The 23,101-nt window shown below is 61.7% G+C and overlaps 2 protein-coding genes across 9 annotated transcripts in view; one reads left to right on the top strand and one right to left on the bottom strand.

The window, feature by feature from the left end:
- Nucleotides 1-2,395: 2,395 nt before the first annotated feature.
- On the top strand, nucleotides 2,396-4,744 carry GPX4 (glutathione peroxidase 4). Of its 2 annotated transcripts, none has more exons than XM_020890330.2 (7): nucleotides 2,396-2,516; nucleotides 3,488-3,582; nucleotides 3,660-3,804; nucleotides 3,942-4,093; nucleotides 4,205-4,229; nucleotides 4,369-4,428; nucleotides 4,501-4,744. In XM_020890330.2, exons 1-7 carry the CDS (start codon nucleotides 2,433-2,435, stop codon nucleotides 4,531-4,533), a joined length of 594 nt encoding a protein of 197 aa, XP_020745989.1. In that variant the 5' UTR covers nucleotides 2,396-2,432; the 3' UTR covers nucleotides 4,534-4,744. The 2 variants fall into 2 exon arrangements, with proteins under 2 accessions (XP_020745989.1, XP_020745987.1); XM_020890328.2 differs by lacking the exon at nucleotides 2,396-2,516 and adding an exon at nucleotides 2,994-3,221.
- A 1,222-nt stretch (nucleotides 4,745-5,966) lies between these two features.
- SBNO2 (strawberry notch homolog 2) overlaps nucleotides 5,967-23,101 on the bottom strand; it is a 40,531-nt gene continuing 23,396 nt past the window's right edge. For 3 of the 7 annotated variants that reach the window (XM_070465285.1, XM_070465284.1, XM_070465288.1), the window contains 28 exons: nucleotides 19,341-19,514; nucleotides 17,855-17,938; nucleotides 17,464-17,560; nucleotides 16,900-17,054; nucleotides 16,663-16,796; nucleotides 16,493-16,583; nucleotides 16,251-16,394; nucleotides 14,845-14,962; nucleotides 14,474-14,579; nucleotides 13,926-14,079; nucleotides 13,121-13,297; nucleotides 12,770-12,867; nucleotides 11,982-12,064; nucleotides 10,947-11,138; nucleotides 10,569-10,738; nucleotides 9,995-10,126; nucleotides 9,420-9,555; nucleotides 9,231-9,343; nucleotides 9,058-9,129; nucleotides 8,853-8,961; nucleotides 8,663-8,737; nucleotides 8,403-8,546; nucleotides 8,229-8,323; nucleotides 8,054-8,146; nucleotides 7,772-7,903; nucleotides 7,513-7,589; nucleotides 7,237-7,427; nucleotides 5,967-7,148 (listed from right to left, as the gene is read on the bottom strand). In XM_070465285.1, coding sequence (XP_070321386.1) covers nucleotides 6,652-7,148; nucleotides 7,237-7,427; nucleotides 7,513-7,589; nucleotides 7,772-7,903; nucleotides 8,054-8,146; nucleotides 8,229-8,323; nucleotides 8,403-8,546; nucleotides 8,663-8,737; nucleotides 8,853-8,961; nucleotides 9,058-9,129; nucleotides 9,231-9,343; nucleotides 9,420-9,555; nucleotides 9,995-10,126; nucleotides 10,569-10,738; nucleotides 10,947-11,138; nucleotides 11,982-12,064; nucleotides 12,770-12,867; nucleotides 13,121-13,297; nucleotides 13,926-14,079; nucleotides 14,474-14,579; nucleotides 14,845-14,962; nucleotides 16,251-16,394; nucleotides 16,493-16,583; nucleotides 16,663-16,796; nucleotides 16,900-17,054; nucleotides 17,464-17,560; nucleotides 17,855-17,938; nucleotides 19,341-19,514 — 3,843 coding nt within the window. In that variant the 3' untranslated portion in view covers nucleotides 5,967-6,651. Of the gene's footprint in view, nucleotides 7,149-7,236; nucleotides 7,428-7,512; nucleotides 7,660-7,771; nucleotides 7,904-8,053; nucleotides 8,147-8,228; nucleotides 8,324-8,402; nucleotides 8,547-8,662; nucleotides 8,738-8,852; nucleotides 8,962-9,057; nucleotides 9,130-9,230; nucleotides 9,344-9,419; nucleotides 9,556-9,994; nucleotides 10,127-10,568; nucleotides 10,739-10,946; nucleotides 11,139-11,981; nucleotides 12,065-12,769; nucleotides 12,868-13,120; nucleotides 13,298-13,925; nucleotides 14,080-14,473; nucleotides 14,580-14,844; nucleotides 14,963-16,250; nucleotides 16,395-16,492; nucleotides 16,584-16,662; nucleotides 16,797-16,899; nucleotides 17,055-17,463; nucleotides 17,561-17,854; nucleotides 17,939-19,340; nucleotides 19,515-22,934; nucleotides 22,960-23,101 lie in introns of those variants that run through there. The other 4 variants (XM_070465286.1, XM_070465289.1, XM_070465287.1 and 1 more) reach the window with 3 other exon arrangements.

Here is a 23,101-nt window from a genome sequence, read left to right on the forward strand (position 1 = left end):
TCCCGGGTGCATGCCCAGGAGAAATGAAAACATACGCCCACGCAAGAAGTCTAATACAGCATCACAAAGCCAAATGGTGCAACAGCACAATAGTCATCAATGGATACATGGGTAAACACAATATAGTCCATTCATATCATACGATATTACTCAGCCATGAAAGGAAGCACTGACACACGCTATAATGTGGATGAACCTTGAAAACATGATGCTCGTAGAGAGAAGCCTCACACAAGAGGCCACCTAGTACCTGACTCCATTGATGTGAACAGTCCAGAACAGGCAAATCTGCCCAGACAGAGTAGATTCATGGTTGTCAGGGGCTGAGGTAGGGAGATGGAGGAGACAGGTAATGGGGACAGGGTTTCTTTTTGAATGACCTAAGTGACACAAAGCAAAGAAGTGCTGTCTAATTCCACTCACAGGAATTTTAACAGGGACAGGAAGTAGATGGTGGGTGCCAGGGGTTGGGGTGGGTAACTACAAATGGGGATGGAGTTTATTTTGGGGTGATAAGAATTGTTCTGGAATTGGATAGTGGTGATGATCCCACAACATTATGAATATTCTAAAAATCACTTTACTGTATGCTCTGGTGAAAATGGTGAATTTTATGTTATGTGAATTTTTTGTTGTTGTTCTTATGTGAACTTTAAACTCAAAGGCCACCACAGGGGCGCCTTCCTGGAGCCTGGCTGGGGCTTCCCCAGGATTCCACTGTCTCCTCTGTAAGGGAAGGAATGTTTGGAAAAGCAGCGAATCCCCAGGCACAAAGCCCTCCCAGAGCCAGTGGAACCACAGCCGGCAGCTTGTCCTGCCCCCTCTGCTCTCACTGTAGCTGGTATGAAGTCAGGAATGGGATGAGACCTTGCCCAGTCTCCCCTGCAGTGGGCTCCATGGGGAGGGGGAGTCATCCTAAGCTATTTTCCTGGAAACCCTCAAGTAACCAAGCAGAGGGTGGCCATAGTCATGACAAAGTTACAGATCCCACCATAAGGGAAACTAGGAACAGCTGTGTCATTCTAAGGGCCACTCAGACTGGCTGGTGTGGACGTTGACACCCAGTGCTGCCCACCCCCCACCCGGGGCGGAAGTGAGGGGGCATTTCCTGAGAAGTGAGATAGCTAAGTTGAGACAATGGGGGCTCCAGCAAAGATGTGACTTCAGAACTCACCGGCTCTGGTTGATCAGGCTGAGAGGCAGAAATACATGAAGGCTGTTGTGCAAGACAGGAGTGTGGCAACCTGGCCCCAGGGGTCCTGTCACCTTTGCCACCAAATGCGGCCTACTAAGCCCCCTGGGGCAGGCCTAGGTTGCAGGGTGTGTGTGTATGTGTGTGTGGGGGAGTTCCCCCAAATGAGCCCAGCCCCAACAGTTCTGCCCCCAGGCCTCTGCAGAAACGTCCACGGGGAGGATCCAAGAAGAGAGAAATTGACCAGCAGCACAAGCTGAAACCATCCTCCTGACCGCAGGTCAACGTCCTTCCGCGGCTGGGGGTGGGGGGCAGCCAGGCGGGCTGGGCTGTGGAATTCCGTGACTCAGGTCCCGAGAATGGGGTGGGCCTGCTCTCTGGGCGGTGGCCCAACGCCTGAGCCTCAAGTGGAAATGCGCCAGGAGCCAGATCAGTGGGCGCTCTGTCCCCAACCGCGTGCACTGGTGCTGTGTCACGTTGGAAGTGACAGCAGATCCCTCTGGTCTTGTGTTTTCCTTTCTAAGCACACACCTGCGCGTCCGCTCAGAGAAGGGGGCGGGACCACAAGGTAACTGCCTAAGCTTCCCTTCCCCCGCCCACAGCTCACGTTCACTTATATAAGCGGCTAAGCCAAGCTAAGGTCCAAGGGCGGCGACGTTAGGCCGCGCGCTGATGGCGCATCCTGCGGCAGCGCCACCGCCACCGCCATCCGGGCCTGTCGCCAACGGTGACCTCCAGGCCCTCGTAGCGACACCGCAGCCCGAGTGGGGGTAGTCCGACGCCCAGCGTGGTTTTATTTACATTTTAAAGAAACAAATACGTTTTCAGTAAGCTGAGGCATGTTTTCTGAGAGTTCGAGCCAACCTTTCCCCCCACCACCCCGATCCCCTGACACGGGCTTCCAGTAGTATCTCAAGTTGTCGGGCATCCTTCAGTGCGGATAACTGTCCTCAACCCACCTCCGCGGCGCCTGCGTGGACGCGACCGCCCGCCCGCGCATGAGCATGCGCAGTCACACTTAGCGACAAAAACCGCAGCCCGGCCCAGGCCCCGCCCCGCCAGCCTCACTGCGGCCTCCCATTGGCTGGTGTGGGCACGCGTCTGCGACGCCTAAGCATCCGACCAGTGAGTGTGTTGCTGGGCGTGTCGTAGGGCGGGGAGGTGAGGCCCACCGGCGCGCGTCCATTGGTCGGTTCGGCGAGGGGAGGAGCGCTGCTTTCCCGGGCCCCCCACCGCCGAGATGAGCTTTAGCCGTCTGTATCGCCTGCTGAAGCCAGCGCTACTTTGCGGGGCTCTGGCTGCGCCGGGCCTGGCTAGCACCATGGTGAGTGCGGCGCCGTCTGCCGGCCAGCGGGCCGTTGGGCGGGCGCGCGACCTGCCTTCTGGCGACCTTGGGCGGGGGGCTCCAGCGGCCCCCTCCGCGGCCATCCGGACCGTGGCTAAGAGCGCTGGCGGGGGTCACGGTCCGAGTGTGGGTCGGGGGCCGAGGCGGCGTACGGGGGGCTGGGGACAGGGCTGGGCGGTCAGAACCCCCTGTTGGAAGCCCCTGACGCGCCCAGGCTGCTGTATCGGGGCAGCTGCGGGCGGCGCCGTCGGCCTCTGGCTCCCCGACTGCGGCCTGGAGAGCGGGGCGGCCGAAGGGGTGGAAATCCGGGATCACGCGCCACGGGTCGTCACTGCCCCTCCCCCGCCCTGCGCGCTCCGGGGCCCCTTGCAGCGGCGTCACAGAGGAGCGGCCTGGCGCCCTTGGCTACCGGCCCTTTGTCCCCGGGGCCCGGCTCTCGGTGGGCACAAGTTCAGTCAGAGACCTGCGGGCATGGGCCGCGCAGCCGCCTGCTCCCCGGGTCGTCGCGGGCAGCGGCGCCGGTTGCCGGCCGGGCGACGGCGCCGAGCCCCTCGAAGGCGGAGGGCTCGGATATGCCGTCGCAGGAGGGCGCGCCCCCGGCGGAGGAGGCCAGCTCCTGAGAGCCCTGGGCTAGCGGGACCCCCGACCGGGGAGAGCGGCTGCGCCACTGAATCCCAAGACCCGGTGCGCACAGAGGCCCCCCACACCCAGCGGCCTCCCCCATCCGCTGGGGCACCTGGCAGGGTCCCGAGCCCTCCCTAGGTCTCAATGACTCCGGCCCAATGCGCCCTGTTGTACAGGGGAGCCTTTGAGGAGGAGCCTCACATTTTGCTTAGTCCCAGGGCCCGGGTTTTTCTCCCTTAGGTACCCTGGCTGGGCGAGTGGGCCGAGCGGCTGCGGACGCCACGCCCCGAGGTCAGTCGGCCGCTCAACCAGCTCTTGCCTTGCAGTGCGCGTCCCGCGACGACTGGCGCTGTGCTCGCTCCATGCACGAATTCTCAGCCAAGGACATCGACGGGCGCATGGTTAACCTGGACAAGTACCGGTGGGTCCTTGCCCACTTAGTGGGGGCGGCGGGGGTAAGGTCGTGGCCCTGACCTGACCGCCTCATCCCATCTCCAGGGGCCACGTGTGCATCGTCACCAATGTGGCCTCGCAATGAGGCAAGACTGAAGTAAACTACACTCAGCTGGTCGACCTGCACGCCCGATACGCCGAGTGTGGTTTACGGATCCTGGCCTTCCCTTGCAACCAGTTTGGGAGGCAGGTGCGTCGTGGCTGGCCCTGGATGTCCCTGTGTGTCCCTTTGTGCTGGCTGGGGAGAGGACCTGTCTGTGGAAGCGGGGACTGAAGGGGGTATAGGCCCCTCCCCACTCACCGCCCCCCCAACCCGTGTCTACACAGGAGCCAGGGAGTAATGCGGAGATCAAAGAGTTTGCCGCTGGCTATAACGTCAAATTCGATATGTTCAGCAAGATCTGTGTAAATGGGGACGATGCCCACCCTCTGTGGAAATGGATGAAAGTCCAGCCCAAGGGGAGGGGCATGCTGGGAAAGTGAGTTGGGGGCTGGGGGACGGGGGGAGGACAGGATGGCTTCCCCAGGGCAGTGGAGGGGGTATCTGCAACTGCCAAGGGATTCCTCACAACTTCTTGCTTCTCTTTTAGCGCCATCAAATGGAACTTCACCAAGGTAAGGGGGGTTAGATGCCCTGGCTGGGTGGACAGACATAGCCACCTGCCACAGCTGTGCTGCTTTGAGAGTTCAGAGCCATGGGGACGACAGGTGGGGGCCACTGTCTCACCTCAGCCCCACGGTGGCCTCCTTGCAGTTCCTCATTGACAAGAATGGCTGTGTGGTGAAGCGGTATGGTCCCATGGAAGAGCCCCTGGTAGGTGCCTGTCCGGGGAGCCCGCTGGGGGGACTCAGGAAAAGGCGCCCCTCACCTCCTTCTCCCCCGCAGGTGATAGAGAAGGACCTGCCATGCTACCTCTAGCTCCACAAGGTGCTGCCCCTACCCAAACCTGCTGCCTGTGTTCCGAGGAGCCTTCCCCCGGTGCCTATGACGGTCTGTCTGAAAACCAGCCCCTGGTGGGGCAGACCCGAGAACCTGGCGTGCACTCCTGCCGGAGGAAGGTCCCTTGGCCTGGCTGTGGCTTGGCAACCCCACCCCTGGCTGCCTTGTGGGAATAAAATGTACAACACAACACAGATTGGCTTGCTCCTGGCTTTTGCTAACCCAGGGCTCAGGGGGTGGGGGCAAGTGGGAGGTGGAGTTCCTTCGGGGTTCAGAGGGCTGTGCGTGTCCTTCTGCCTGGGGTTGTTAATCTCAGCCCAGCCCAGCCCAGCCGAGCTGATCCTGGGGGAGGTAATGCCGCCTCGTTGGCTGCTGCTCTCAGCCCAGGTGGCCTTGGTCTCTAGTGTACCCAGGTGTGGGAGATCAGGGGACCTGGACTCGTGACCCTGCTGTTGGAGGCCCGCTGCACCCAGGCTGGGCATCAGGCCAGGCTGGTTTGGGCACCGAGCCATGCCTGGCAGGGCCTGCTCACTATGCGGCCTTGTGATGAAGACAGAGCCCGGGCGTCAGGCCTGCCCATGGGCTTCACCTGGCGGATACAGCCCCACTCCCTGGGAAAGGGCTGTGGGTGGGTACAGCCTGCCTGCTGCTCAAAGGGGCCATCTTGTGAGAGCGGTGGGCGGGCGCACAGCTATAGAATGGCTGAGCAGGCTCCCTTCCTGCCCACACCAGCCAGGAAGATCAGCAGCCTTCCCCCAAGAGTGGTGACCTACAGGGGGAGGGGACTGGCCAGGTCTGGCTGGTGGGACAAGAGCCACCTCCACCACCCTTGGCTGCTTCTAGCAGGGTCTCCTGACTGCTCCTTAGTCCCTCTCCAACTTCCCGGCCATAGGCTAGGCATCCCGTCCTGCCTTCCAAACTGAGCCCAACTCTTGGGCTCGCCTGTCCCTGGGCTGCCTTGCCTGCCACACCCAACACCATCTGGAGCAGACCTGGGAAGAAACCAAGGCAGAGAAGGCAGTCAGTCCAGATCAAGGGGTTCTGAGGAATGGGACTCAACATCACCAAGAGGGGCCCAGTGGGGTCACATCTCTAGTGGGCAGGGAGCAGGGCATCTGGTCCAAGGCTCTAGGGGTTTGGTATAGTCAGTTCAAAGGCAGCTGGCCTGCTGCCCAGGTGCCAGGATAACACTGGACAAAGGGCCCAGCGGGGTGGGGTCTCCCCTAGCCTGGCCCCAGGCATCCACAAGGCCAGGCGCTGTTGTGGGTGAGATGAGCTGGCAGAGATGAGGGCCAGCAGCCATCCTGACCTCCCCCACACCCCACTGGAAAGGAACATGCAGGGCACCCGCCACCATTGCCCTCCTCCCGCCCCGCTGCCCTGCAGGTCGCAGCAGCAGACAGCCTGGGAAGTAGTGAAAAGGCACATATATTTAAAAAAGATCTCTTTACATATATACACTTGAATTAATTATAAATACACATAGAAACCAGGGGGCCAGCCACCAGCTCTGCAGGGATTCCAGGCCCCTGAGAGAGGTGGCTGGACAATAATTTAGGGCACAGAGAGCAGGGAGGGGTTGCATATATTAAGAGGGGATCTGCCCCTTGGAGCCCCCCAGAGGCGGTGGGGCCCTGAGCACCTGGGATTTCCTGAGTTTCCAGCTCTTGGGGCCACCCAGTTTTGCGGATGTCAGGGGTACAGGCCTGAACAGGGCCTTCTAAGGTGGGTGGGGTGGGAGCCCCAACCCAGGCCTGGAGGGGGGCAGTAGAGGATAGAGGCACAGAGAAGAAGGACCGCCACCCCAGGCCCTGCCTGGCCCCCAAGTATCCTGAGTGGGGGCTGCACAAGGCCTCTGCCCACCAGGCAAGGCCTCGGAGGTCCCCCCGGGGCGGACAGCATTTTGGGGGTCTGCCCAGGCACCGGGCGGGAAGGCACTGCAATGGAGGCCTCAGGAGGCTGGACGAGGGGCCCCTGGCCCTGCTCCTCTCAGTAGTCGGCTGGGGTCCTGGACCTGCTCGGCTAGCCACCCTCTTCCCCGTGTAGATGGGAGCCTATTACGGATAAATAAGTTTCGTTCGGGAAGGATGCCTGGACCTAGGAGTTGGGAAACGGGGGGCTGAACTGGATGACGCTCTGCCGCTCTGGTGCTCCACCGGCCGGTGCCCCCGCCGCTCCCGCACCCAGAGGGCCGGGGGGTTCAGGGGGCGGCGCGGCATTGAGCGAGCGCAGCATGTCCTCCAGCACCTCCTTAAAGTTGATTTCACAGCCCTGGTGCAGAAGTGCCACGGGGTCAGCTGGGGCGTCGGGGGTGTCGGGGGCGCCTAGCAGCTGGCCGCCGGAGCCGGGGCCTGGGCCCAGGCCCGGGCCCAGGGCCGGGAAGGTGAAGGGTGAGGGCGTGGGGAAGGCCTGGGCCGGCGGGCTATACGTGAGGTCCAGGACCTCCCCAGGGCCGAAGGGCAAAGCAAGCGGGCGTGGGGTGGGCGGCGGTGCAAGGAGACCCCGAGTGCACGCTTGCTTGCGCTTCACGTCAGCGTCCATCAGCCGCAGCTCCTGCAGGACTCGGCGCACGCAAACCTCTGGGATCTTGATGCCTGTGGGGGCGGGGCAGGGGCGGGAGCATCAGGGCCTGCGGGGCGGGGCTGAGGTCGCCACCTCCCCCAGCCCACCCCCTTGACTCACCGACTTGCTTCTTCTTGTCCTTGGTCTTGAGGCGCACGATCTGCAGGTAGCTGCTGCTGGTGACATCGGCCATGACGGCGGCGATGCGGCCCCACACGCGCAGCAAGGCCCCGCACAGCATGTAGTGGTGGCGCAGCCGCAGGCCCTGTGCGCAGTCCTTGCCCTCCTGCACCAGCCGGCAGTGCCGGTTCCTGCGAGGGACCACGGCTCTCACCAGCTGCCGCGCAAGCGAGCGCGTGCCCCCAACAGTCCCCCCAGGCCACCCCAGGCCCTCACCACGTGGTGTGGCTGCAGTGCGTCAGCGAGAACGTGTAGCTGCTTTCCCAGGGCTCCCTGGCCTCCTCTGCCGTCACCTGAGGACACAGCGGGTTCAGCCCCTGCAGGAGCCTGTCCGAACTCCCCAGCTGGTCGGCGGGCGGGAAACTGCGGCGCAAAGGACCCAGGGCTGCTCATCCCCCACCTCGCAGCAGGGGGCGGCCTGGGGGCTGCTGGACACTGGAGCATTAAGTGCACAGAGGGGGCCCCGGGAACCTACCCGGTGGAACCTCCGGCTCAGGCTATCCAAGGACTCTAGCTGGCTCTGCCGCCCTATGTTGGGCTTGTACACGGTGAAGAGCTTGCCGCGGTTCTGCTGGGCCAGCAGGCAGCTGGGCTTGTTGCCGCGGACCTGGATGGGGCAGTGCGCGGGAGGGGGCGCGCCGCATATCCGAGGCGTGTCAACCGAGAGGGCGTGAGGATGGCCACCACCCTCTCCTGCCAACCCACCAGCCTGGGTCCTGCCCCTGGGAGAGCATTGGGGGCTCGCTGGAGGACCCACCTTGTAGGAGAGGTAGAAGCCGTCGTGGGTGCCCGTCAGCTCCAGCGACCGGGCATAGGCCTCTTCCCACTTTAGGCCGCGGTCCACACTGATCTGCGGGCACGCAGGTGTCAAGTGATGGGAAGGGCTGTGAGCCGGCGGGGGGAGGGGCGGTGAGCGGGGCAGGGCTGCTCACCTTGTAGAAGACCACCTGTCCGTCCTGCGGGTGCCCGGGCGCCAGGAACACCTGCTGGCTCTCCTCGTAGATCTCATCGATGCCAGGGGCCAGGTCTGTGGAGGGTGAGCAGGTGAGCGGGGTGAATGGTGGTCTGGGGCCCGGCCCAGGGGAGGGTGTCCCCACAGGACTCACCCAGGATGCCCATGTCGTATTTGCCCTCCCTCTTGTCGGCAGCGATGAGGTGGTCAAAGGTGTCAGAGAAGTACTGGAAGAGTGCGTTCTGTTTGTGCACCTCCAACCCCAGGATGCGGTTCAGGAACTTGCTGATGGAGCAGTCTGTGGACAGCAGGGTGCCTCAAGCTGTGTCCAGGCTGCCTCCCTGTCTTCCCCCTCTCCCCTCATATCCACCCCCCTCCCCCCATCCTGGAGGTGCCAGCCAGTGAGGGACTCACCCTTCTCCACGTCCAGGCAGCCGGACCGGGACTCACGCCCGCCAATGCCCACTGACAGCAGCCCTTGCTTCATGTCTGCGGGGAGGGAGAGCCTCACACGACTGCTGGCCACAGCCTACGGGGCTCCCCCTCACCACCAGCATCTCCTCTGCCCCTGGTATGTATGTGTGGGGGGGGTCTACCAGCTCACCGCGGAAGAAGGTGGCATCCCCTCCGGGGTAGCCCTGGGGCAGTGGCACCTTGCTCTCCGTCTGGCTTAGGATGGTGGTAAGGACGCAGCTGAGTGCCCGGGCGCCGTACTGCGGGGAGGGCCAAGGGCCATGTCAGAGACCAGGGCACCCCAGGTCTCAGCACCCCAGGAACACTCCTCTCCTGGGCCCCACCTCCTCGGGTACCTTGTTCTCAAAGTTGTACTTGCTCAGGTCCCGGGACTCAGTGGCACGGCGGTCCCCGTGGGTCAGAGCCCCCTGCCCAGGATGGGAGGCCGTCACATGTTACCTATGTGTTGCTCCTCCCTGGCCCACCTCCCTTGGGGAGCTACCAGCCCGACCCCTGCCTGCAGGCTCACCAGGCTCTCCAGCCGCTTGGCCACGATGGAAGCAAACCTACGCTCCCCCGCCAGCTCCGAAATGAGGAAGATGTACTCCGGCGCAGAGACCTGGTTGGAGCGGTGGGTCCGCCCTGGAGGCAGAAGGGGTGTTTAGGGATCAGGTGGGCCCCCTGGGGCAAGGTGGCCTGGGGCGGAAGCAGGGCTCACCAAACTGCTGGATGGCTCGGTCAGCACTCCAGGGCAGCTCCAGCGTCATGTGCACCCGGCGCCGCTGGTTCTGGACGCGGCGGTCAGCTTGGAGGGAGACACCAGAGCTGGAGGCCTCTGAGATGATGGCCACAAGCTGGGACACATGGTCGGGGATGGGTGAGAGGGGCGGCAGGGCGGGCAGCCTGCTCCACCTTGCCCCACACCCCATGTGCCCTGGGTTAACTGGAAGCATTCAGGGTGATCCACACAGGAAAGTCAGGTATGTGTGTCCCTGAGGGGCCTCTGTGGGCTTACAGTGGAGTCTGGACCATCCTGAGTCACCCCCAGAGTCTGCTGACCCTGCAGACATCAGCTCCCACGGGGTGGCTCAGCATTAGCGGGCCAGGCACTGAGAGAGAGCCTGGACGACTCACACTGAAAGTGGGACTGGCAAGGGCTAGGGGGCCCTACTCAGGCACACAAGCACAGCACACCCCCCTACACACTGCTGGTGGTCCTCCAGCCAGTCTATCAAGAGCCCTGCGCCTCTCAGCCCACATGCAGCCACATACGGGGTGCCCCAGGGCCCCCACCTTCTCCCCACTCATGAAGCGTTCCTTCTCCCTGAGGTTCACGTGATCAATGGAGAGACCCTGCTCCGCTCGTGACTCGAACGCCACTGTCCCGTCAGGTCTGGACACTACGCGGCCCTTCCTGCCGGTCATCTATGGTCGTGGTGGGGGGAGAGGACAGGTTGTCAGCTGGTATGGCCACCCAGGGGCTGGTCCCAATGGGCCTCAATTTCCCCATCTGTCCTGCCACCTAGCTCCTGGGGCTCCTGGGTGTGGGTGGGTGGTGGGGGCTGCCAGAACTTGGCCTCTCCCTAGGCTCGGGTACCCATGGGGTGGTCAGCAGGCACTGTCACTTCATCTTCCTGAGTCTTTTTATTGCAACCCGACCATACGGGGCCAAGATAGATCTGAAGTGGCACCAGGGCCCGTCCCGGGAAAGCGCACAGGCACACAGTGGAATAGAGGAAGCGGGGCGGGGCGGGGGGGGGGTGGTCAGGGGTCGGGCCTGAACGGGAGAGCAGGATACTGGACCAAGCAGCCACCCCCTACCCACCCACCCCCACCAAACTGGCCACCAGGGGGCACCAGAGCTCACCTCGGCCACGCACTCTGGGCCCCCTAACTGATCGATGAGCTCGTCCAGGGTGTTGACTGGCAGCTCCCGGCCCAGCGCCTGCACCTTGGCCAGCAGGTCCTGCTTCAGCCGCTCAACCCGCTCCAGGACACCGGGGCCATGCAGGTCCCGCTGTGGGGGGCACAAGGGGCCTGTGGGGCCGGAGGGTCAGGGGGAACTGGGCCAGGCCGCCTGTCCACAGCCCTGCTCCCAGCCATGGGCCCTTAAGGATGAGGGAGTCCATGGGTAGTAGGGGTCCAGAATCTTTTCCCGAACCCCTGGCTGCCCCTGCTCATGTGCCCCTGACTTCCTGCTCAGAGCCTGAGAAGTGAGGATGGGGAGGGCGGTATTGGGCCTCACCGCGGTCATCGGCCGGGAGCCCGATGGCATCCACGATGACCACATCGTCGTCCAGCAGGGACTCGGGGGAGGAGTGGAAGTCACTGTCCAGGCCGCCATCTGACTCCGTGCTGCTGTCATCACTGATGCGGATCACACCCGCCGCTTCACACGCCAGCCTGGGCGCCTTGGCCCCACGGCCCCGTGGCCGCCCTGCAGAGAAGCAGTCAAGGGTCTGGTCCCGGGAAAACTCCCAGTGGTCCAGGGACAGGCTGCATGCCTGGATGGTTAGGGCTTACAGCCCAAGCCCCTTCCCCCTATGCAGCTGTGGCATGTCTGGGCCCTGATGCTGGTGGGGGCATGTTACCGACCCTGCCAGACTTCCTGACATAGCAGCATGCCCTTGGGTGGTGCCTGGGGAGGCCACATGCCCCACCTCACAAGGCGGCGTTGGGTGGGTCAGCCACAGGACATGCCCAAGCCCTGGGGGATGGCGGTCCAGGGGCCCAAGTAACCTGGATACTGTCCCAGACACCCTGCAGGGTGCTCCCAGGAAGCCTGAGGGGCAGGACTGGGCCCCAAGGCTGGCTGTGTGCCCTCAGGTGAGTTGCTTGGTCTCTCTGAGCCTCACTTCCCCCTGATGAGAGGATGCTCAGCCTTTGCCTGCAAGAACAGGGTGCAGTGTGTGCCTGCAGGTAGGTCCTCAGGCCACTCCCCTATCCTGGGGTGCTTTGTAAGAGCTCCATCCTGGTCCCCTGGACCAGTGTGGTTTCAACCTCAGACTCACTTTCACCTAGGGAATACGAGGCCCTGCCTTCTGGGGATGAGGCTGGAGGCCTTCGGGATGCACTAGCCACACTGCCATCCTGCAGCACTGGGGTTTTTTGCTGACTGAGCAGCTCCGCTGGAGGGTTGGGGTGGGGATGGGCTCAGGCCATGTGGCTGTGTGGCAGCACACCAACCCAGGTCGAGGGTCAGAGAGGAGGGAGGCTGGAGGGCTGGCAGGAGCAGTGAAGGGCCATAGGGGCAAGGTCCAGGCGGGTGGTGGGCACTTACGCTTTCTCTTACTGCCTGCTCCTCTCTCTCGCCTTCTCTTGGTTGAAGGAAAGTGCTTCTGAATTAGCGACAAAAAGACGCCTCTGAAAGTGAGATGCAGAGTTTGTTTTCACTGGGAGACACCGAGGGGTTGAGTTCCATGTGTAAGGGCTGCTCTGCGGGGAGTAGATGCCTAGCACTAAGGGGCCCTAAGGGTGGGTCTGGGCACAGGGGCTCAGAGAAGATGGGTAGAGGGGGAAGGAGCTGCAGGGCCGGGGACGGGGGACCCACCGGGGTCCTACCCACACTTGGTGGGCAATGGATGAAATGTAGGTGCGGGGCTGGGTGGGGCTCTGCCTGCAAGCTCTGATGGCTCTGAAGAAGGGGAGCATCCCAGGGTGGGGGGCCCAGTGGAAGGGAGGACATGCTGGACCATGTAGGAAAAGATGGGATGAGGCAGAGCGGGCAAGGGGCCTCATGCTGGGATCCTCCCCCAGGGTGAGAAGGGAGGCCAGGGGCTTCAGGGACCACCAGACAGTCCCTAAAATCTGTGTAGTCCTTGAAACAGCCCGGTACCCACGTAGTGGGCAAGCCTGGGGAAGACTCTTTCAAAAGTCTCGGGACCCTGGGCCAGCGCCCACCGAGTCCTGGGTCAACATGGTTACCCTTTCTGGCTTAACAACCTGGGCTGGACCTAAGGTCTCTGAGGGTCAGGGTTGGCTCTTTCGGCTGGGGTCACAGGCAGGGCTAGGCCCCAGGTCGGCCCCAGGGTTGGTCACACAGGGAAAGGGCCCTGCAGTGTCACTCACTCGGCGGCGGACACGAAGCCATCAAGCTGTCCCTCCTTCTCGCCCAGCACCTCCCGGGTCCGCGCCTCACCTGTGGACTGCAGCCCGATGACCACACACTGCGGAGGTGGGTGTGTGTGAGCAGGCTTGGCACCCCTGCCCCCATAGCCACCCCTGCAGCTGGAAACCTGGGGCTGGCCTGTTACTCTGTCTTCTCTCCCCTGTGTTTCTCAGGCTGCCAGACCCCAACAAGCCCACATCCCCTGGGACATTAACCTGGCACCAATGGCTGGCCTCAGCTCCCAGACAACCCCGTTCTCCACACAAGTCTGTGCCCACTTCTTTCTGGGGACTCAGCCCAGCCCAGCTCACCTTGTCCTGGGCCAGCTCCTCCTGGGCCAGCTCTACCAGCCGGTGCACCTTGGCGGCCACACACAGGTACTTGAAGAAGCGCTGATGGGCTGACCAGAACTGGCCCCACAGGGACTTGCGCGACTCCAGGCCGATCCAGTCGGCTGCCTGCTGGAACACGCCCAGGGCCTCGGCCCACTGCAACGACATGCCCAGCTCAGCTTGCTACTGCCGGCCCCTGCCCCACAGAAATGTAGGGACAGAAGATGGGGGCTGCAAGTGGGGCTATACAAAGGCCCTGGCGATAACTGGGTGGTCAGAAATGCTAAAAATCCAAAATGTATAACGTTGGGAAAGCCATGGTGAAAATGGCGCTCATGCAGTCAGAGGGTAAATGGACAACACCTCCAGAGTGGTGGGGATATCTGTCATGCCTGCCTCCTGCCACTGGCCTCCAGGGGACAGCAGGCCATGTCTGGGGCATCTGTAGTTGTCACCAGGGAGGAGGTTCTTGGTATTGACCTGGTGGGGCCAGAGAGGCTGTTCCACACCCTGCAACACCTAGAATGGCCCCATGGAGAGAGACTGAAATGGCCACCAGCTCTGGATCACACCTTGGGGACAAGGGGAGGGGAGTCTGACAGCATCCCCAGCTTGAACGGGATTCAGATGCTGGGCTCCCGCCAAGGACAAGTTGGGCGGGCCAGCCAATTCCTCCTGTCTACGGTCTGACTAATCTGAGTGGCGCCCTCAAGGGCAGATGCTGAAGGTGATGGGGCAGAACTCCAAGGGGACACCGAGGCTGTCTGTTAGGTCAGAGGCTCACCAGCAGGGCTGCCCGGTTATAGATGCGCTCGAAGGCCGGGGTCAGCGGGATCTCCTCGATACGGAAGGTGACACCAGAGAAGCTGAGTTGGCGAGCGATGTACATGCCACTGACCTTCATGTCCATGGCCACAATCTCCATGGCGCCCACACCCCTGTGGGCAAGCACAGGCTGCCTGGGTGCCAGCTAGGGACCACATGCTGGGTCCCAAGAGATGGAGCCAGCGAGGTAGGGGCTGTCACTGTGAAGAGTGAGGAAGGGCTAGGTGCACGGGGTGCGGTGTGTGGGGCAGAGAGCATTTGCAAAGGCCCTGTGGTCATCAAGGGCCTGGTGCGCCTTGGAAAGAGAAAGTGGTCTGCCTTGGCCGGGGGCAGGGGAGGGCCCTTCCCCTGAGATGACTGGAAGTACTAGGCAGAGAAAGCATGCAATTTTCATTCTAAGACCCCCCTGGTTGCCACAGCAAAGTGGGTGGGAGGGGTGCACCTCCACATATGACAAGCAGAGCCCCCTGCGGCCCCACCTCCATCACGTGGGCATGAAGAGCGCACCTCTTCTCGATGGCATGCAGAAATTCCTCGAAGGTCCGGAAGGGTGTGCCCTCACCCCAGATGCCCAGGCGGCTCATGTAGATCATGTTCCGGGGCTCAGAGGCACCTAGGGGAGGGGGGCTGCTGTCAGCTCCTCTGACCTGGCTAGGTTGGAGGCCTTGGATGGGGCCCCAGAAATGGCATGAGGGCCTGCAATAGGGACCTGAGGCTCTTGGAAAAGTGCCCACAACCAGTGGGCAGAGGGGAGGCCCTGACAGGGGCTGGTACCTCTGCAGACAGGCTGCAAGGTGGCTGGCAGGAGTGGGCTGTAGATCAGATGCCCCTACAGCTGCACTGGGGCAGGCATCACCCATCAATGAGTGGGCCCTCACCTGTGGCGCTGGCATAGACCACCCTGGCCAGGGGCAGTTTGTTCTGCAGATCCAGCACAGCCTTGCCCATCTTGGTGGAGCTTGCGTTCTTGGCTTTGTGGCACTCATCAAACACAATCTGGGGTAGGCGTGGGTTAAGGACTGTTCTGGAAGGCAGGCCGCCCCACAGACCCACCACACTGCCTCCCTTCCTGGCTGGGGGAACTCCAGAAGGTGCCTGGGGTCTCTGGCCACAGGGCGGGGTCCTTGGGGTATGAGGCTACCAGGGGCACTGGAAAATAGCCCTAGACCCCAATGATGTTCACAGAAGTTGGAAAACATAGAAAGTTCTTCGTGTTTTCAGTGGAGCAAGTTACAGACAAGTCTGTCACAAACCTATCTGAAAGACAAGGTGTGAGTGCCGTGTGTGTGCACGTGTCCACACAAATGTACATAGGGTCGATGGAGAACTTGTGGGAACATGGGTGAGGTTAGCCTGATGCCAACAGCCTGCCCCCGGGTGTGAGGTTAACCTTGGTATTTTTCATGCTGTTACTGAGCTGATGCATCAGCAGACCTGCTGCTGTGTCTTGCTTGAGGGCCTCTGTACAGACTTTGTCCTTTGAGCAGAGGACCTCAGGTCTCCTCTCATCAAGAAGGGAGGGGGAGCCTTGGGAGAATGCAGCTGCCCCACTTCTGGGAACAAGGGCGGATCCTGGGAGGATAGAGCTTGAGGGTCCTCTGTGGGCCCCTGCAGAAATCCCCAGGAGTCATGGCCCTTGAATGCCCAGCTGTGGGGAAGCCAAGGTGGGTCCTCTGGAAGATTGTTACTGGTAAGAGGAGTGTGTGAAACAAGAGGTGGACAAGCCACAAACATCAGACTCTAGCTTACACTCTCCTACACTTCATTTTCCTACAGTTTGGTGTGACCAAAAAGGAAGTGATCTCAGGCTTAACAGTGAAGGAGGGAGAGGCCTGGGACCCACACCAGCTGGCCAAGCTCGGGGGCGGGGGGGGGGGGGGGGTGGGCTCTAGCCTGGCTCCCCTTTGGATCGTCTGGCCTGGCCGGCCCACTCAGCCCCACTACTAGGCGGCTGGATGAGGATGGGGGAGGAACTGCTTTCCATCTCCAGACCTTGAGTCTCACCGCCTGGAGTGTCTCAGCCAACACCACCCTGATCCTGTGGGCATGGGTCTGGCCCATTGGAGCCAGGAGGCCTAGGCAGACAGCCAAGGACGGGTAGCAACGGTCACTGAGGGCGAGCCTGTGACACCAGGCCCTCCCTGCCGGGAATTCCTCCCGCGCTTCCTCCCCTCCAGAGCCTGCCAGGATGGGACTTGTCAGGGTCTCCCAGCCACTTGTCCTAGACCCCGCCCCTCTAGCCCCGCCTCTGCGCTCGGCTCCGCCCCTATCCCAGCGAGGATACCACGCCGTCGAAGGCCTCCCCGCACCACTCCAGGATCTGCCGGATGCGCGTGCGGTGCTGCCCACCGGCCTGGCTCTCACCGATCAGGGCGGAATAGGTGGCGAAGAGGACGCCCTCTGAGGTAGTGTTGTCGCCGTACTTGATCTGGGGGAGAGGGCGGACATCTGTGCATGAGGTGGCTTGGCCAGAGCTGGGCTCCGAGACCCCGACCCGCGCCAGGTTTGGGGCTGCAGCCCACCCACCTTGCTCAGTGCGTGCACCGCGATGCCGGGGGCGGCGATGTCCCGGAGGTCGCGCTCCGCGTCGTACTTGAGATCATTGGAGACGCTGAACCTGGGGTTGCGGGCCAGTAGGCTTCAGGAGCCCCCTCCCCGGCTGCAGGCCCGCCCGGCACCCAGGGGAGGCAGCTCACCACAAGGCCTTCTTCCTGCCCCGCAGGTAGTTCTCCAGGATGACACCGGCCACCGTGCGGCCCTTACCCACACCCGCGCCATCTCCGATGAGGAAGCCCGCGCGCTGCCCGCTGGGGAGCAGGACCTCATGTTGCTGCAAGGGTGGGGGAAGGAGGTTCAGCGTGCGACAGGGTCAGGGTGGGCACTAAGACTATCCCCACGCAGGACACAGACCCGGTGGGAGACCCCGGGATCACCTGACAGGCATAGGTGATGGCCTCCAGCTGCAAGGCGGACAGGGCCCCGCTGTCCGAGGAGGGTAGGGCGAGGGTGTAGGTGATGTCCGGCGGCGGGACGCTGGACAGCGTGCTGGTCTCCACCACACGGTCCGGGTGCTGCCTCCCAATCTTGGCTGTAGGGATGGGCCGAGAGGGCAGGTCAGGGGCGTGGCCCGGGCCTGAGCACAGCACTAGAGAGGTCCACCTGGGGCCAGGGTGGGCGGGGCACGCCCCAGGAAGGGGAGGGGAGGGCCCATCAGCCTAGTGCCAGCAGGTGGCAGATTCCTACAAGCCTCCCAGGTGCGGAAGAAGGTGGCCTGCCTCTCCATTGTAACCTCGGCCTGCCGCTGGTTTTGTGCCAGGTGAGGATCACAACCCTGATTACCGAAGAGTCTCTCAGGAGCCCACCCACAGCATGCACACCTGCTCTGGCAGTTTAAGGTTCCCTAGTACCTTCAGAGACCCCCAAAATTGGTGCCCCAGGCCAGAGGACCCAGGCCTCGGGCGCTGTGCAGCTGGGGGTCTCCATAGCAGGACACTCACACTTGGATGGCACGTAGTCAGCGTACGTCTCCGCGTGGCCCAGCTCCTCTGCCTCATCCTCCTCGGCCTCGTCGTCCTCCTCAGGCTGACTCTGAGCCTGAGGAGAGGTGCTGTCACACTGGGGACTGTCCTGTCCCCTGCAACCTGCCAGCCTCCCTGTCAGGGGCAGGAGCCTGGACCACTAGCCAGCGCAGTGACTCAGGTGATGGGAAGATGTTACCCTCCCCCACTGCCCCCCGCAGCATGGTGCCTCCCTGGGACCTTAGTTTCCCTGTCTGTAAAATAGACCATGCTCCCAAGCTGGCCCAGACTCTGCACACAGCAAGTGCCTGAGTGGCCCTCCCTAGTGCCTAGGAGGGGTGGGCAGGGGTAGGGAAGGTACCTGGCTCACCTGGTAGCTGATGAGAAGTGGGGTGCTGGGGAGGGAGGACACAGGGTCCTCGAGGCCTGTAAATGGCCCACTGGGCGGGAACAGCTGGAGGGGAGAGGCAGGGAGAGGGGGCATGAGCCTGCAGGCCAGAGGTGGGGTTGAAGTGCCTCTATAGGCCCCCAGCCTCCAGGAGGGCTTGCCCGATTATCCTCAAGCCCCTCAGCTGGCTACAAGCCTCCCTCCTGCTGCCTGCCCACTTAGATCTGCTGCATAAATAAGTACCTGGGGCACACAAAGCTCGAGATAAGGAAGAACTAGGAATGCAACATGAAGCATGGTAAGTAAACAACACTGCTGTATGTTGTATATGAAAGTTAACAGTAAATGCAAGGAGTTCTGGGCACAAGAAAATAAAATGGTTTTCTACTTCTTTTTTTTCTCCTTTTTTGGCTATGCTGTGTGGCTTGTGGGCTCTTAGTTCCCCAACCGGGTATTGAACCCAGGCCTCCAGCAGTGACAACTGGTTAGCAGTCCAGTTCTAACCACTGGACCACCAGGGAAGTCCCTCTATCTCTTTATTGTTGTATTGATATGAGACAGTGGATGTTCACTGACTTATGGTGGTCCTTTTTCATGACATATGCAAGTCAATCGTTGTGCTGTGTGCATCTCCTGAAACTTACTGCCATGTGTCAATTATATCTCAATAAAATTGGAAGGAAAGTAAAAACAAAATTGTTTTTTTAATCAAAGTGTAGTGTGTGTGTGTGGCGCCTGTGTTGTGCCGCATGCAGGATCGTGTGTGTGTGTGTGGCGCCTATGTTGTGCCACATGCAGGATCTTAGTTCCCTAGGGATCAAACCTGTGCCTCCCTATGGTAGAAGCACAGTCTTAGCCCCTGGACCACCAGGGAAGTTAAAAAAAAACAAAACACAAAGTTTTCTTGAAAATAAAATGGAAATGATGTACAAGGAGATCAGAAACCTACTCTCAATTCCGTTTCCCTTTTCTTTTTTTTGAATTAACAAAAACAAACAAACAGCCTTGGGCTCAGGTTCCTGGAAGGCTGAGTCAGGTTCCCGCAGCCCTGCTGGCCGCAGCAGGAGTACGTGTAGGGTTTCAGCTGCCCGCTTGGGCCTGGCAGATGCTAGGAGCCAGCGGGAGGGTCCTGGTGAGGGGAGGGCAGGGTTACTGCCCCACTGGGCCCCTGCAGCCAGAGGTAGGGTTGGGCCTGGGTTGCCTACTGCACCTGCTCTGGGCATGTCACATCCCCCTGACCCTTCCTGAGGGTCCAGGAGTTTCACGGGCACTGAACCTGTCAGGGCAGCTGGGAAGATATCCACCAACATCCACTAGTGTGTACTGTGCTCCCCAGAGTCCCCCTTCACCCTGGGAGCCCCTGCATCTTCAGGCCCACATGGGAGACACGAGCAACCTTGAGTAGCAGCGTTGTCTGGGTCTGAGCAGCCTTGGCATGGCTGCCAGCTTGGAGGCTGGGTGTACTGACCTTGTCATGGGCGGAGGGGCCGGTGCTCACGTCCCAGATGGTAGGCACCTGGCTGAGGCTGTCAGCGTGCGGGAAGTCAGGCGTGTCGGCTATGTCCGAGAGGGAGTCCACGGACGAGGAGAAGATGGAAGCGTTGGAGAGGTCATCGAGGTATGAGGAGTCCTGGAAGACAGGCTAGGTATGGGCGGCTGTGAGGCCACACAGGCAGAACCACAGGCCCAGCCATGCCATGGATGATGCTTGGCCACACAAAGGGATAAAGCCCTGACACTCGCTACCACGTGGATGGGCCCTCAGAACATGATGCTCAGTGAGAGAAGCAGACAGAGAAGGACACACAGCATGTGATTCCACTGATGGGAAACGTCCAGAACAGGCTGATCCACAAAGTAAGTGGGTTCCTGGTGGTCAGGGGCTGGGGAGGAGAGGGGAGTGACTGCTCTTGGGGAAGGGGCGTCTTGGGGGGGTAATGGAATGTTCTGGAACTAAACAGAGATGACATTTGCATGACTCTATGAATGCACTGGAAACACTGAATTACACATTTCAAATGGGTCAACTGTATGGTACATGAATTATAGCAATAAAGCTGTTTTTTCTGTTTTAAAAAAAAAGGGGAAAAGTAAGGGGAGGTGAAAGAAAGCAGACCCCACAAGTACACACTGGAGTCTACTTAGGGCACACCTATCCTTGTGAAGGGATGATGCCAAGATGCAGGGGCCCCCCCAGTGCCTGGAGCTTGGGAAGGTGAAGGCCCTAACCACCTCCCTTAGCCCTTCAGTGCCTGAATGTGGGGCACGCTCAGCTGATCATTCCAGGGAAGGAGCCCTCCAGCCTGCCTGACATGGGGCAGGAGTTATGGACAGCCTGTGGTCCCAGAGGGCATGTCAGTGGGAGCATTTCTCGAGCAGGAAGGGGCCGAGGAGGTAGGGCCAAGGTGGAGGGGGAGGGAACAAGCCCTTTGGGAGCACCCAGCCCAGCGCACCTTCCACAGGTCATCGTCCACCAGGGCGGGCGGAGGGCCACAGCCAGGTGGGCTGAGGCAGGCTGCCAAGAAGGCTGCATGTGTCCCATTAACCTGTGGTGGGGGGTGGGGGAGGCAAGGAAGGCGGGCGGGACAGACCAGCTGGGTCTCCAGCCTAGGGACTCAAGATCAGTGGACTCTGGGGAGGAAGGGACGCAGGAGAGTGGGGCCCACCCAATGTGCCTGGCTGGGGCCTGGAGGCCGCAGTTGAGCTAGCTCCTGGCTAGGTTGGGGGGTAGACGGGGATGTCCCCTCAGCCCCAGGTCACTAAGACTAGGCACCCTGGCTCAGGCAGTGCCAAGCCCTGCCCCACCCCCCTGCAGAGTGTTTCTGGGGCTCCCCTCCCACTGATGGGAACCACCTGCCCCCGCCCTGGGGTGAGGGGACCTCCAGGTGACACTGACCAGCTTCCCCAGACCCCCATGCTCCCATGCTAGCAGGCAGGGGAACCCAAACAGGCAGGTGGGACCCACCGTGCCCAGAGAACAGGGAGAACAGCAGGAAGGGGCATGGCAGGGGCAGGGCCAGGTCGGCCAGTCTAAGGCTGGGGGCCCTGGGAAGATGGCCTCCCACAGCATGCTGCCCTGGCTTGGGGGGTTTGTAAGGAAAGCTTTCTGTCCACTAGGCCCCTACTGGCCCCTGCCCCCCGCCATGCACAGCCTGGTCTCACGGTGTTGGGGGGACAGACCCCAGCCTCCCCCACCGCCTGCAGTGGCAGGACCCTGTGACCTGGTCAAATCCAGGCGAGGCAGTGAATAAAATCTTCGAGGTTGGGACAGAGCAGGAAGGGAAGCAGGAGGGGAATGCCAACGCCAGGAGTGGGAAGAGGTGCTCCGTGATCCACTTTAGGCTCCTGGCACCCTCACACAAGCTGGGTGACTCAACAGGCCAGAACACCCATCTCAGGGGACACTGAGGCAGTGAGGGCTGGGGGGTCTGGCCTGCCTGCTCCCTAGCCCATCCCTGGTCAGCTGGGGTCAGAGGTGGCCCATCCCAAGCCTGGTGGACAATGAGGAGGTCCCCAGACTCTGCAGGCTGGCTGGGGTGGGGTCGGAGTACAGGCAAGGAAAGCTGTCTTTGCTGAAATCCCCTGGTACCACATCTGTGTGGTCCTCCCAGTGGATGGCACTGAGTTTGGGCACAGTGATGGTGGCCCGGGCCATCAGCCAGCAGACCTAGAGCCCTGAGGCGTTGCCCTGCTCCCTGAAGGCAGAACAGATGCTGAGCAGTGGGCAAGAAGCAGGGCGGGGGTGGGGGGCCAGCCCTGACTATCGCAGAGTCCCTGGGCTGAAGGGGACTATACCCTCTGAGAGGGCTGCACGGAGACCCTTCCCAGGACAGTGTGCAGGGGAAGGACACCTCCTCCACCATGGAGGAGCCAGGAGGTCAGGTCAAGGTTGGCAGCAGGGATCCCTGGTGTGACAGGTGAGAAGGGCACATCCCCTCCTGGGTCCCTCCCCTAGGAATCCATGGTCCCAAGGTGACCACAAGAAAACACCAGACAAGCCCAGACTGGGGACATCCTGTAGGATGCCCAGCCCCGGCTCTCCACCCACAACTGCCCAGGCCCCCACCCCCAAGGGGAGACAATAGCAAGACCAAGGGGGCCTGGTGACATGGGGTCCTGGGGCAGAGAGGACAAGGGGATGTGCAGACCCTGGCCGAGGATGACACATCAGCACCAGCCCATCAGCTGGGATGCAGGCGGTGCTGAGCTGAGGTGTGACCCATGGGGACCCTGAACTGATCCACAGCTTCGCTATAAACCTAACCCTGTTCTGAAAAGTACAATTTATTAAGGAAGTGGGTGCCCTCTCCCCAGTCTGTGGACCCTGTCCCTACCAGATGCCAGAGGAGCAGCCAGCATCGTCTGGGGGCCCCTGGATCCTCAGGGGCAAAGGGAGGTGGGGCCTCACTGGGGTCACCAGGGTTGGGGGTGGGGCTCCCAGGGCCCCTCCTGCCCTGCCCAGGGTGGGTGTTTGGAAGCGAGTGAGAGGGCGCCTGCCCATGTCAAGACTTGACCCCCGGCAGCCACAGCAGAACTGCAAGACGACCTGAACCCAGATCCACCCTCTCTGGGTCCCAAGGCCCAGTAAGGCCAGGGCAGCAGCTCCCCGGCCCTCACCAGAGCCAACTCAGCAGCCTGTGTCCACCCCACCCCCAGTCACCTTCTGACATGTGTCCCCACTCTGCTCCTTCCACTGCAGCCCCCGAGTGGGGAGCTGGCTGGTTACCCTGACAGTTCTCTCAGCATCCAGAGACCCTGGACCAGTGAGGAGCTGGAGGGACCTGGAGGAGCTGCCCACACAGCGATGCTCCCACCAGTACCCAGCAGGACGGAAGAGGACAGACCTGAGGCTGGAGGTGACTCTGGGTCTGCTCAGCAACCCTTCCCAGCTGAGGAAGCGACACCAGAAACGCCCTTCAGACACAGATCCAGGGGCCCGGAGGACAAACCGGGGAACAGAGGGATGGGAGGATGGGGGTCAGGGGGATGGAGGAGAGGGGGATGAAGGGAAAGGGGGATGGAGGGATGGGAGGACAGAAGGACAGGAAAGGACCATTCCTACCTGTCCCATCAGAGCCCGTCTCAAGCCGTGCCCCACCCCGGCCCATGGAGCCAGTGCCCCCGTGCCTGGAGTGCCCCCGAGACTCCAGGTGGGGTGGCTCTGGCCCCCTGTTGCCCCCCTGCCTATCCTCCCTGGCTGTCCCCACATCCCACGTGGCTCTGCTCGGA

Source organism: Odocoileus virginianus, chromosome 3 (genome assembly GCF_023699985.2).
Source record: "Odocoileus virginianus isolate 20LAN1187 ecotype Illinois chromosome 3, Ovbor_1.2, whole genome shotgun sequence".
NCBI lineage: Eukaryota > Metazoa > Chordata > Mammalia > Artiodactyla > Cervidae > Odocoileus > Odocoileus virginianus.